The sequence below is a fragment of the Lepisma saccharinum genome, chromosome 14 (assembly GCF_977018435.1).
Source record: "Lepisma saccharinum chromosome 14, izLepSacc3.1, whole genome shotgun sequence".
Lineage (NCBI taxonomy): Eukaryota > Metazoa > Arthropoda > Insecta > Zygentoma > Lepismatidae > Lepisma > Lepisma saccharinum.
This window is the reverse complement of record NC_139242.1, coordinates 79616055-79630077: the sequence shown is the minus strand read 5'-3', so window position 1 is coordinate 79630077 and position 14023 is coordinate 79616055. Positions and strand designations below refer to the sequence as shown.

At 38.1% G+C, this 14023-nt stretch overlaps 1 protein-coding gene across 1 annotated transcript in view; it reads right to left on the bottom strand.

Annotated features, from left to right (window-relative positions):
* Positions 1–14023, bottom strand: part of LOC145998628 (trypsin-1-like) — an 83367-nt gene that overhangs the window by 14503 nt on the left and 54841 nt on the right. Inside the window, exons 7-9 of the mRNA XM_083135086.1 lie at positions 12150–12309; positions 10582–10710; positions 8467–8566 (exon numbers count right to left, since the gene is read on the bottom strand). Of these exons, the coding sequence (XP_082991212.1) occupies positions 8467–8566; positions 10582–10710; positions 12150–12309 (389 nt within the window). The remainder of the gene's footprint in view (positions 1–8466; positions 8567–10581; positions 10711–12149; positions 12310–14023) is intronic.

The window sequence follows — 14023 nt, the reverse complement described above, 5'->3', positions numbered from 1 at the left end:
TCAATTTTATATGTAGATTGAAAAGTGCTAAATTCTCGTTGTAAATTTTTCTCGACTTGAATCTAGGATCGGCTATCCACTTCCGACATTTATTCTTATCGGAAATTAATTTCACGTCTACGTGCTTTCTAACATTCTCCATGGTCTTTCCGTACACCGCATTGTTCATTAATTTAAAAAAATCCTTGTCTAAATCGGAAGTGGCAGCTGTTCTATGTTGTGTGTTAGTTTCTATGTAAGGTCTTAACCACGTGGAATGTTTAAACTTTAGTATTCTTCTAACATTTACTATCTGAACACCCTTCCCAATCAAAAACCGGAGATTCTTGTAGTGGACGACGTATCTCTGTTTAGGGTCCAATGTTAACAAAAGCTTGTCTTGAACCGAGTCGGGTGGACATTTGATTTCGGGAGTCGGAGGCAAATCCGAAAACGTGTCGTGCAGGGGGTCGGAGAATTGGAGATCTACCTCTGCGAAGAAACCACACTCGCTATCGTCGAAATGAATAATGTCTATCGAAGTGGGATCTAACCATTCGAATCCCCCGTAAGGAAGTTTCTGAACCATGGCATGTCCGTAGAGATTATTAACGTCGGCGTAGAAGATGTAATTCGATGCTCGATTTGAATCGTAATCTTCTTTCATGTGTACGTTATTAGCTTTTGCATGTCTCTGTACGCATTGCACCATTCCACCTCGTATCCCTCTTTCGATAAATAGAAACATGTCAACGTCCGATATCAGTTCCAGCTTGACCTTTGTCTGGAATAATATTGCCGACCACGCTAATCCCGGTAGACTGTAGAAATACGCTGGATCTAATTTATAAATATTCGTTGCCGTTTTCCTGAACGCTTGAAAAACATCCGCGAGTATCGTCACGTCTAATTTTAAGTAGGCATCGTGGTAGTCTCCGAGTGTCCTACATTCTAATTTCTCCCACATGAGTTGCGCGTGTTGGTATTCTTCGTCCGTGATTCCTTTCTCTCTGAGTCTGCTGTAAAATTCTCTTGGAAGTGGAAGAGCGTCGTCGTTAAATTTAGAACCATCACTGACATATTCGTAAGGATAAATCCCTTTACGTCTAACGAGTTCTACGTCTACGTTGGGAAAACTAGCTCTAGTTATTTTAAATTGATCGTCGGTGAGTTTGTTCGCTAAAGCATCGAGACTTGCAGAGAGAAATCTATACGAATCCAGGAAGCGCATCTCGATTGTATTTTTCGTTCCCGGAATCGACACTTGCTTGCTGAGACTAATATAGCGTTCTTCATTCTCGGCCAAGACACCTATACGTTTCGGATCGTAGCCAAGATGTCTCACAAGGTGGTGAAAATCATATCCGCTTCCGTTGTGAAAGAATATGGGGATGAATTTAGGTTTCTGGATTTTAAGATTGCACGTGTTGCAAATTCCACCTATGTAGTTTCCGCTGAAATGATCGTGGTGGAATATTTTTTTGTTCTCATCAGTGAAACTTTGATCACATACCGGACACACCTCAGTGGAATTGTAATTTTGAAGTTCATTTTCAGTTAAAGGTGCCATCGGTTTTGATGTAAGCAGTACGCTACCAATTACCTCAACCTCCTTCATCATTTTTTCCAGGAAGTGTTCAATTGCATTTGGCCCGCGGTATATATATGCTTCATTTATTTTATCACGTCGCACAACAACATAGCCGAAACTATTAGGTTGATGAAGCTGGTACGGCGTTGTGGAGGAAAGTTCGGGATCCGGTTCGCAGTAGGAGAGTGGTTTGAGGAACACCTCGAAATCTGCGACAATAATTGCAGGATGTTCCAACAATGCCTTGTGCATTTTGAATTCTTCGACTTCGTTCGTTTCGGGCATCAACATTCTAGCCGGTCTGTTGTCGCCGCAGTAAATTTTATGTTCGGCAAGTTTCTCGATAGCAATTTGACGTCCGCTGTATTTTCGATAATCGAGTTGTTTTTGATCGTCGAACGTGGTTAGGCATCTCGGACAAACTTCGATGTTGTTTGCATGCTTGGTTGATTGACTTCTGACCAAACGTGATAGTGAACGAATTAGCGTGTAGTGATGAACATCCTCGTTTGAAATGAGAAGGAGATTAATCACACGAGCATCATCATCGTCGATATCGCTTATCCTGACGGGATGCACAAGATATTTATCTGACGTGAAGGAATACACATTAATAGCGATGCGTTTTCCTGCACGATTTTCGAACTTTGTTATATCCGACAATGTTACCGGGTATTCAATGTCAGACATTATACTTTGAAAGTCGGTCTCGTATTGTTTGTAATTAGAAACCTGTTCTGGATGATTTGACCAATGAACAGGATGCAGTGCAGCCAATATACACCAAAGGAAACACTTTTTATCGCTGTTCTGTATATTTAACACAGCCCTCTTGTGTTGAATGTTCGGTGGAAGAGGAACGTAGCTGGAAGCGCGAAGAGGCGAGAATTGGTTTACGTAAACAGTTAACGTGTGAGGACTTCCACATAGAGACCATCCCGACCCTTTAGCCTCGAAATCGTCATGTTTCTTAACCAGCTCGTTGGAAACTTTATAATAGAAGTTGTCCAAATTTTCGACGTCCGCCAAATAAAGAGTCTGGTTTTTTGTACGATGATAAAAAATACTCGTTGTGCCATCAACTTTCTCGTATTCAGAAAACAGAACAACGTATATTTTTATAGAGTTGTTTTCAAGTTTATCTTTTAAAATATTTAGTACAGATGTTTTCGTTTCATCCAAGAAACTAAGAATGTCACGACCTGATTCTGACTTAATTGAAAAATCCTGGAGTTGGTCGTTAAATGCAGATCTAATTGGTTTGCGTTCATTAGATAATTTAATTTGCTTGGAAGTGGAAGCTTCCGTTTCTGAATTATCGATTTTCCTTTTCGATGTTCCTTGTTCGATCGATGGTTTGCAAATTTTGAGATGTTTACTTAAATTTGCAATGCTGATCATTTTTCCGCATCGAGCACAGGGCTTAGAAGGTAACGAACGATTAATTCTCGAACCTGTTTCGCTACATCTTGCCCTGTGTACCGATAAATTGTTCCTTGAGATTAGCTTCCCACAAGTAACACATTCAGTTTTATCATTTTTACGATTGAAACTGGTGGTGGATGCCATTGCTTTCTCCAAAATCATAGAAATCAAAAAGTCTAGTATATAGCGACACAATTTTCAGGTATGTTATTTTATATAGAATTTCTTGGAGTGATTACAAAACTCAAAAATTCAATCTACTGTAAATAGAATTTCAGGTATGTTATTTATATAGAATTTCTTGTGTGCGAATACAAAAACTCAAGAATTCAATCTACTGTAAATACAATTTTCAGGTATGTTATTTTATATAGAATTTCTTGGGGTAATTACAAAACTCAAAAAATAAATCTACTGTGAATATAATTTTCAGGTATGTTATTTTATATAGAATTTTCTCGGGGGCGAATACAAAACTCAAAATCCGAGACAGTCCAGTTTAACGTGTTCATATTTGAAAAAAAATTGCAAAATACCCCGACAACGTTTCAGCTACTAGGACCTCATTACCATGAGCCTAATCCTAGTAAGCCACATACACACCTGTTCTTCGTATCGCATATGCTAGTAAGTCAGATGACATATTGGGAGAATCACATTTCCCCCAATGATCCCACCACAACAAACGTCGCACATGCTAGAAGCGTCACATCAAGCTTCAGGTATGCATCGTGGTAATCACCGAAAGTTCGGCAACCCAACTCGACCCACATAGACTGAGCATGCTTGTACTCCTCGTCGGTAATACCTGAACCTCTCAACTGGCTGTAGAACTTATCCTGGGGAGGCAGCAACTCTTCTTCGAACTTGGAAGGGTCTGTGACGTATTCGTAGGGGTAGACCCCTTTACGTCTGATGAGTGCGACATCTAAGTTCGGGAAACTTGATGTAGTAATGGCTAGTTGGTCGTCTCTGAGCTTCCCAGCAAGAGCATCGATGCTTGCCTGGAGGAACCTCAGAGAGTCGAGGAACCGAAGCTCGATGCTGTTGCTTGAGTTGGAGGTCGGCAACCACTTGCTGATGCTAATATAACGCTCCTCGTTCTGTGCCAGGACATTGATTCTCGCATTGTCGTACCCTAGATGTGTAACCAAGTGATGGAAATCATATCCCGAGCCATTGTGAAAAAAGACCGGTATTTTATCAGACGGTTTCTTATACTTGCAGCATAGTACGGCATAGAATTTAGTGAAGTATGTAGCCAATGCATCGTTGAGGATGGATATTATCTTAGCTTGCTTGCTCTCCAGAAAACTACGCACATCGCAGAAGCTGTCTGATGTTATGTTAAAGTCTTCTAATAAATGCTCAAACGCAACTCGGTCTGCTTTCTTCGTCAGCTTGACGCATTTGGTAGGTGGCGATGCATCGAGGGAGGTTACTTCTACCTTTCGCTTGGAAGGTTGCGGTAGAGATGTTCCAGTGCTCTTGCAAGTAAGCTGGTGTCGCTTGAAGTAGTCAATAGAAAAATTGTTTCCACACTTAGAGCACAGTTTGGTTGCACATATTCGCTTTCCCGGCACACAAGTACGACAGTGCCTTTGAAAATTTTTACTTGACACAGTAATTTGGCACGTAGGGCAATTTTTTTTAGAACACATAATGCAGAGATTTTTTGGGGGTATGTTATTTAATACCAAATGCTGTGCAATGCAAAATATAATTACTCACTTTTTTTAACTATTTTCTATGACCTTACTTTGGGTTTTTTTTTCGCCAAATTATATGCTTCTAGTCTCCTATACAATACAATATACGTACAATATATTGTCAACAGTATTATATTTGAGCGGGCCGCTTGTCACCTAAACACTACAGCTCACAGGTCGGGAAAATCTGACATGAAAGCAGATAATACGCTTATGCCTTATTTATATGTAATTTTCACGGGGCGTACAATATTGTCAACGGTATTATATTTGAGCGCGTCGCTTGTCACCTAAACACTACAGCTCACAGGTCGGGAAAATCTGACATGAAAGCAGATAATACGCTTATGCCTTATTTATATGTAATTTTCACGGGGCGTTCAATATTGTCAACGGTATTATATTTGAGCGCGTCGCTTGTCACCTAAACACTACAGCTCACAGGTCGGGAAAATCTGACATGAAAGCAGATAATACGTTTATGCCTTATTTATATGTAATTTTCACGGGGCGTTCAATATTGTCAACGGTATTATATTTGAGCGCGTCGCTTGTCACCTAAACACTACAGCTCACAGGTCGGGAAAATCTGACATGAAAGCAGATAATACGCTTATGCCTTATTTATATGTAATTTTCACGGGGCGTTCAATATTGTCAACGGTATTATATTTGAGCGCGTCGCTTGTCACCTAAACACTACAGCTCACAGGTCGGGAAAATCTGACATGAAAGCAGATAATACGTTTATGCCTTATTTATATGTAATTTTCACGGGGCGTACAATATTGTCAACGGTATTATATTTGAGCGCGTCGCTTGTCACCTAAACACTACAGCTCACAGGTCGGGAAAATCTGACATGAAAGCAGATAATACGTTTATGCCTTATTTATATGTAATTTTCACGGGGCGTACAATATTGTCAACGGTATTATATTTGAGCGCGTCGCTTGTCACCTAAACACTACAGCTCACAGGTCGGGAAAATCTGACATGAAAGCAGATAATACGCTTATGCCTTATTTATATATAATTTTCACGGGGCGTTCAATATTGTCAACGGTATTATATTTGAGCGCGTCGCTTGTCACCTAAACACTACAGCTCACAGGTCGGGAAAATCTGACATGAAAGCAGATAATACGCTTATGCCTTATTTATATGTAATTTTCACGGGGCGTTCAATATTGTCAACGGTATTATATTTGAGCGCGTCGCTTGTCACCTAAACACTACAGCTCACAGGTCGGGAAAATCTGACATGAAAGCAGATAATACGCTTATGCCTTATTTATATGTAATTTTCACGGGGCGTACAATATTGTCAACGGTATTATATTTGAGCGCGTCGCTTGTCACCTAAACACTACAGCTCACAGGTCGGGAAAATCTGACATGAAAGCAGATAATACGCTTATGCCTTATTTATATATAATTTTCACGGGGCGTTCAATATTGTTAAGAGCGTTAGTTTTTGTAGAGCTCTCTTTTTCCATCTTTCCTCTATACAGTAAAGTTGTAGAAGACACAATTAGCTAACCTAGCATACAACATACCTTCCTAATTAATATGGATATTGTCACACATTCCTCTTATTTTATACTGTTGTAAATGGAAAAGATTATGTACGGTAAATGTTTTGTACATTATAGGGAAAAAATGCAAAATATCCCCCAATTTTAATTCGATCCACCTCTGAATCGAATTTTTACATATTCTCACGCCACCACATATTGTCCTATTTGCTTCTTTTACTTGCCTTGCTTAATTAACTCTCGCTAATTAGCATTTTTTTGGAAGAAGTCAACTAGAACAACATATGGCGGTATGAGAAATATGCAAATCAAAGAACATTTTAGCAATATATGGGCCCTAGCAATTAGCTTCGTCGACTAAGAGTACTCCTTCAAACATCTTCAGCTAGATCGTATTACTACGCGAGGACGTTTAAAATTTTTGGGTGTTGAAAAAGTTTGACGCTACTTTTTATTTCTATTGTTTGCTAATAGATGGCGCTAATAGTACCCCCTCCCCTGCCCTCTCCCCTCTTCTCCTCTGCTGTATGACAAATAGCACAAACATAAAAATCAAGATTTTGGAGAGCAAAACATAAAATTTGCATGCATCTGATATCGAACCGGGAACTTTTATCTTTCGGGGAGTCAACATTATTTTTTTACTCAGTCGTCATATAACATGAACACACGCAAAAATTCACATGTGCTTTTATTATTTTGTGTTCGGTAAGTACAAGTATATTCTTACATAAATTATTGTTTAATTTAATAAATTGTAAACTCGGAGCCTGCTATACTAACACTCCTTCTGTATTTCATTAAACTATTGAAAGCGAATGTTGCGTGCATGCGGAAATAACACAGAAAAAAAAGCGGATGGAAGCAATTTAAAATCACTGGGGCAAGGTCAGTATTACGAGAGCGTAAAAAAACATGTGCTTCCATTCAACTTCGAAAAATAAGAATGAATGTGTGCATACAGAACACATATGCTTTCTTTTCACAGTTGTAAAATCATATAAATTGTACATGAGGTAAGTTACGGGAAGGCTCTCTCTTTTATGTCTGTGTATATGTTGTACAATTAGGTACAAGTATTGTACAATTAGGTACAAATTGTTGTACAATTATTTTCCCCAGTTGTCCAGTTGGAGTTGGGGGGCATAACACTGGTATTATTTGTAATCACAGTGCTTACTCATGTATTTTGTTTAATATTTTATTTCAAATTCACTGTCAGAAACTAGTGTTGTTAGTTTCTGCATGTAGGTTTATTTACTCTGTTGGTTGTCACTGTCAAGTTTTTAGTATTCGTACAGCATAAAAAGCTATAACCCCCCTCTCAAAATATATACATTGTATACGCCAAGATGCCCAATAGCCTGGCAACACATCATGAAAAAACATGCCAAGAAGACCCAGTGGGTTTATAAGTCAGTGCTGCCAATTCCTATTTGTAGGTTAGCTTAGCCAGTGAAAGATCATATAGTAGAATTTTTGTAGAGTGGGTGTTTGCGAGTTCCGCGACGCCTTGCCCGAGGATACTCTATGCAGTGTCATCCTGATTGCAGAGAAGTCCTTCGCCTACGACGTGAAGAACGAGAGGGTCACAGAGCAGTTTTAAAATTCATAAAAAATTGCCACATACTAAAAATCAACATCCAACACATTTTAGGTTATATAAAATTTGTGAAAACCTTATAATACTGAAATATTAAAACAAACAGAGTCCCTTGTAGGTTAGTTCGGTGCGTAAATAAAAAAATGATAGGTTAAGTTATATCACTTAGGATCGTAAAAAAAATTAAAAAATCGTAAAAAAAAGGATAGGTTAAGTTGTATCACGTAAGATCATAATATACCTACCAAGTATGAGTGGAAAAAAAATGAGTATAGTAAAAATTTGTACTAAAACATCGCTAAACGCTAAAACATCGACAAAAAATTGTCAAAATATGTCAAAAAGTGATATTCAATTGATAAAAAAAGAGGATACCTACAAAGTATTGCGTTGAAACAACTAATATACACTACTCACAGTTAAACATTTTCTATCATACTATTTTCGGAAGTGGTAAGAGTTTTCTCACAATTGAAGTTTATCACTTCACGTACATGTAGTATACTTTCCAAATTTACGGAATGATTGATTAGCATATATTCAACAAAAGCTTATTTTATTTAATTTTTCTCCAAAAATTCAAGCACTAATTTAAGTTATGCAGGGACGCATATCTCTTACCTGGACAGCCCACACGAGCACATCCCTTCCCAGTGGATACAATACCAACAAGGTAGTGAATGCCTTTTTCTTCCAGGATCAAAGGACCGCCGCTGTCACCCTTCATGAAATGTTGAACATGTTTGCAAATGGAATGTCAAACTAGGGTAAGTTCATCAGTGATTGAAATACATTCCTGTAGTTCCTAAGAGATCAAAAACTTATTCACCGCATACGGTAATAATATATTAAATAAGACAGCAGTTTATGTAAGTGACGTCTCAACTTAATGTAAATATAGCTAAAAATATGAACATTGTTCAAAATATTTTAAACTTTTTAAAAATGATGGCAAGAATAAAAAGCAATAAGTTATGTTCTTAACAGAGTGGTGTACAGATGGCACATCATGTGTGATAGAAACTAATATGGAAAAGGTTCACAACTAGGAATTAAACAAGACTACAACGTTCGCATGGTGATTGATTAAGTGCTCGTAGAACACCAATATCAAGAAATGTAGTGATGTGCAAGTAGAGTACATTTTTTGTTATTCTTGCAACCCGGCAAGGGGTGCCCTGGAATCGGTTTGAAATAGCTGAAACGAATTCTTGAGGGAGAAAATGAGCCATAATTCAAGTATTTTTTGTGGTCTAACATTACATAATTTTAGTTTTTGGTGCATAATGACTGCAATATGCATTTCCGATTGGTTGCAAATTTAAATATCGTATATCCCCAACCATATCTACATACAAGTCAAAGCGAACAAGAATAATATAAATTTCAAAAGAAAGTTTTAATATTATATAAATAGATTTTTCACAAATTTTTCATTTTTCGGCCTCTTCGCACTTTCTTCAGGTAGGTATCCGAGTTTACACCACTACATATCTGATATAATGTAACCTTTAGAACAGAATGACACTGAGCTTGGGGACTAAATTGTGTATCCCCAAATGAACCCCTGGCAACATCTCAGTTGTGAACCAATGCGTCGGATATTGGTAATATAGGGGAAATATATAGGGAAACACCAACTACTATACTTTACCATAAACCAGAATGCGGTAATATAATAAAATTTATGATACACTTTTAACAAAAATACTTCTTACTGCCATCTTATAGGGAAAATGGTGGTTATTATACTGTGTTTTCTATTTGTAATTTAATCACAATTTCAACTAACGATGCTTTCATTCTCCAAAAGGACGTCAATTCTGTAGCAATTTATTTCCATAAATTTATGGACTATGGCGCCTGAAAATTTTCAAGGGCAGACTGAATTTATAAATTCAATATTTTAATATTTTGAGTTTGATTAAAAATTCTTGTGTTTTCTGTATCATGTGCATCATTAAATCAGAATAATTTTCATGCCATTATACATTTTTGCACTGTTGATAGCTGAATTTTAAAACCTGCATAAATATGATAGAGAAGGCCACATATATTAGAATGCATTGCTTAGTTATTCATGTTATTCAAGGTTTCCCAACCCGTTGTTGAAAAAGGAAAGCTAGCTGGGAAAGGGGGCTGGCGGACGAATTATTTTTAGTTTTGGCTACCACTGCTTCACTTTATTTTAAAGTAACGAGTGCAGTATATGCTTGTGCTATTCCTGTATTTTGGTGAAAATACACACACACACAATGCAATTTTGTAAGGCTGACTGGAAGCTCAACGATGGCTATTTCTGTTAGTGTCTCTTAGAAAAATAATTATACTTTTAATAAATCTTGTATTTATTAAATAATGAATTAGAATTAGATGTTTTGAAGTCACACTTAAAAATTGTGTACGTTTTACTTAATTGGACTCATGGTTTTCTTAGTATGGTATTTGCAGTATGTTATATGTATTTTGTGTGTGTGTGTGTGTGTGTGTGTGTGTGTGTACACACACACATAACATGCCCATGTCCGCCATTATTTTCTGTTCTTACCGGACACACGTTGTAAAGTCATTACAAAAGAGCTGCAGTGCAAGAACCCGTCAATTCGAACGTTTGAAAACTTATCCAAGGTCAAATATTCCTCTCAAAATTTCACTTCATAAAATTCCAAGTTAGGTCATAACCAGGTCATAACTATGGTTGCTTCCTCTTAATCTATCATAAACAAACAAACTCACTTGGCAGGCATCCGTGCCTGGTGCTTCTGCGCACAATCTATCCTTTAGTCCCATGCAGTACTGACGCTCGCAATACGACTGATTTGTAATCCTTACTGACGTTTCCCGTAACTCAGCTGATGCCTTTCCCTGTTGAATGAATAAAGAAAAATTAAAATTCAGTTACCTAGTTACATAACCCTAACTTACCCGTGCCGTAAAATTAGCATCATTACCAACCAATTGTACACTGTCACTGGCACGAGGGTCTTGAACGACACGCATTCAAATATGAACTGATATGACTCGCCAATTGCATTTTGCCTCCAAATTACATTACATTTAAGTTTTCTATGAACAACAGGAAAATTGGTAACACCGTAGGGAACAATGCAATTTATTTTTAATTTTTTATAAAAAATTTCACAGTTCAAAAATCGAAAAAAAAGGTGGTGGGCGTGACTCCCCACCCCCCCCCCCCACCCGGTAAGCTAGGGTAAAAGTAAGTATGTAGTTTGTTTCACCTATTGTATATAATTATCCAACATCTTCAATGACATATTTTACTTGTCTGAAATATTCTTGATGTGAAACATTTTTGTTTTTGCCTTGTGACATGCTTTAATGTGAGGCTAAAATTTAAAATTTCAATGTATGCATATAAAAATAAAAATGATAAAAATTTAATATTATATTACAAACAAGTTGAAGTTTTATTTCCCTCGTAACTTCGGTATACACCATGGGTACTAGTCTGTAAATTAACACTTCACCCAGTTTATTGGTTAGATATTTCTAACGGAGTGAGTGAGGAATTTCTGTACCAAATGGGGACAATTTGCGTGCACTTCCGAAGAACTGAGACTTGTACAAGATTCCTGCGAACGCTTTGCATCTCAAGGTATCCAAAATTGCTTTCCTCCTTATTTTTCAAAGATGCAATAACGATGCTCGTCATGAGGTTCACACGTGCATTCGAGAGCATTCTTTCAAAAATGGTGCGAGTTGCCCAAGTCTCATCCATACCACAATTAGCATTTGAATCTGAATTCACTACAACAATTTCATCTTGTAACATACAGGGTTTTTCCCTGAACTTGATTCAAACTTGGAGAGTGGATGGAGACTTACCCAAGTACCAATATGAGATAAGGAACCCCTGTCCGGAAACGCATCATTAAAAAAAGATTAGTCAAAACTAGTTGGGGTTGTCTGTGACAGTGGAATGAGACACGATTTTCTTTGCAAAGTTTGAATAATAATTTTAAAGAAGACACGATTCAATCAGAAAGACTGTTAATGATTAATGTAAAGATTCGGTATTCAGGCATTGCTTCTTAATCTAGTACCATACATACCAAATTTGTTCCTGTGGTTGCCGCGAGTGCAGATTGTCTTTAAGGAGACTTGGAATTCTGAATTCAATTTCCATGACCACCTCTTCATTTAATTCAAGTTATATGTTACCCTGTAAGCTTAGTATAGCTGACAGAATGCTCTTAGACTAAATTTCACAATTTACAGTCTTTCCTTTACAAATTTTACTTCGTAACATCATGAAGCTTCAATGTAATTAATTATGCACTTACCCCTTCACTCGTCACTCCCCGTCCGGCCACAGACACTTCGTCATCCACATAGTTCGATTTAACCAGAGGAAAGCAAACTTGGCAGATTCTATCATTGTAGTTTATTTTCTCACTAAGTTTCAACAGTGCAATGTCATTATCAGCGAAAATGCTATCGTATCTTGAAAGAGAGATGCAATAGTGATTGTAAATCGAAATCTCACAGAGCACATATTATTTTATTGGATAAATGTAAGTGAACTAAATGATTGAATATCGTCAAAATTATTTCAAGCTGCTTCATAAAAACTGAATTTACAAACTCCCTACTTGCATAAAACCAAATCATATATCATTATGTTGACATTATCTCTTTCCTGTTGCAGAACCATTGATCTGTGCTACATGGATACAAGTATGCACAAGTATGCCCCTTTTTGAGGAACCATAAACACAAACCCAAACACATACTCACACACACACACATGAGGCATGTTAGTCAAACAAGGCATGTGGTAATGAGAGATGGTAAGAATTGAACTCCTTACAAAAGGGCATGATTGTGGGTGGACTGAGAGATTATGTTTGATTGCGTGAAGGAGCATTCTAGACAGATATACCATATGATTTGGCTTCCGAACTAACCTGATCTAAATCTCTGAGAGCATCCATAGAGTATTGTGGAACTCGCCCTTGGAACCATGAATGTTGCAGTAACCTCTATCAGATCGTTATAGTCTGACATGAGGGATATATGATGTAAGATAACCAGGGATATATTATATATAAGCACCTCGATGGCGCAGTGGTAGCCTCGTTGCCTTGTATTCTAGGGGTCCCGAGTTCGATACCCGTTGGAGGCACATAGTGGTTCGAATCCCACTTTAAGCTGTCCCAATTAGCCTTACTGTGTATAAAGTGGGCTTAAAACACCAATTTAATCAATATAAGCACCTTCTGCAATCAATACCATGACATATCTGGACCATTCTCCACGCCAAAGATCTACCAACGAAGCATCAGATCGGTGGTTGTTGTTCAGTGAGGACTCAGTATGTGCACGTGCGTGTGTATGTGTGTGTGGGGGGTGTATGTGTGTGTGTGTGTGTGTGTGTGTGTGTGTGTGTGTGTGTGTGTGCGCGCGCGTTGGTATACCCGTCATTAGGAGGAACAAGATCAGAAAAATTACCAGCATTAAGAGGGACTTTTTCATTGCGAGGTAATTTTGGTGGTTCCTCGGAACGAGAGAGCACATTATTTAATATTATGGCCGAACGGGCAAAGGAAAATTTAATGTCGTGGAATTAATCGACGAAGGGGACCAAGATCTATATTTTGATAAAATATAGAACAATGTCCGACAATTGTACTCGGAGTTATGCTACAAAACAGTGCATTTTTCTGGTTCCTCTTTTCGGGGCATTGTGCCTGTACGTGTGTATCAGGTGTTTATCGGTTCCTCTCAACGGGGCTCTGTGCTTATCACCTACACACAACGTGTGTGTCGTTTGTGCGACGCCAGAGACATCTGCAGTGTGTGAAAAATTGCGGAACTACATCAGCGGTGACGTCAAGGCGGAGCGAGGAAGATCGCAGGGGGTGGGGCCTGCGGTTGCAGAGAACAGCGTTGTCGGATCTCCCCCTCAACTTACATGACTCAGCATTTTTCACTGACGGCTGTGAACGTTGCATTGTTCGCAGTGCTGCATAAGTTGCAACGCTGGAGAATGCAGCGTTGCTACATCATTGCCTACATGGGAAATGTTAACGGCGCTTCACGATTGCGTTCCGAGAGGGTTCGTTGTGTGATAGTAGCCGTATTTAATATATCGGTTTGAGCTTGGGCAATTATGTCTCGTATTTCTCGGAAAATATATATATCAACGAAGAATCTG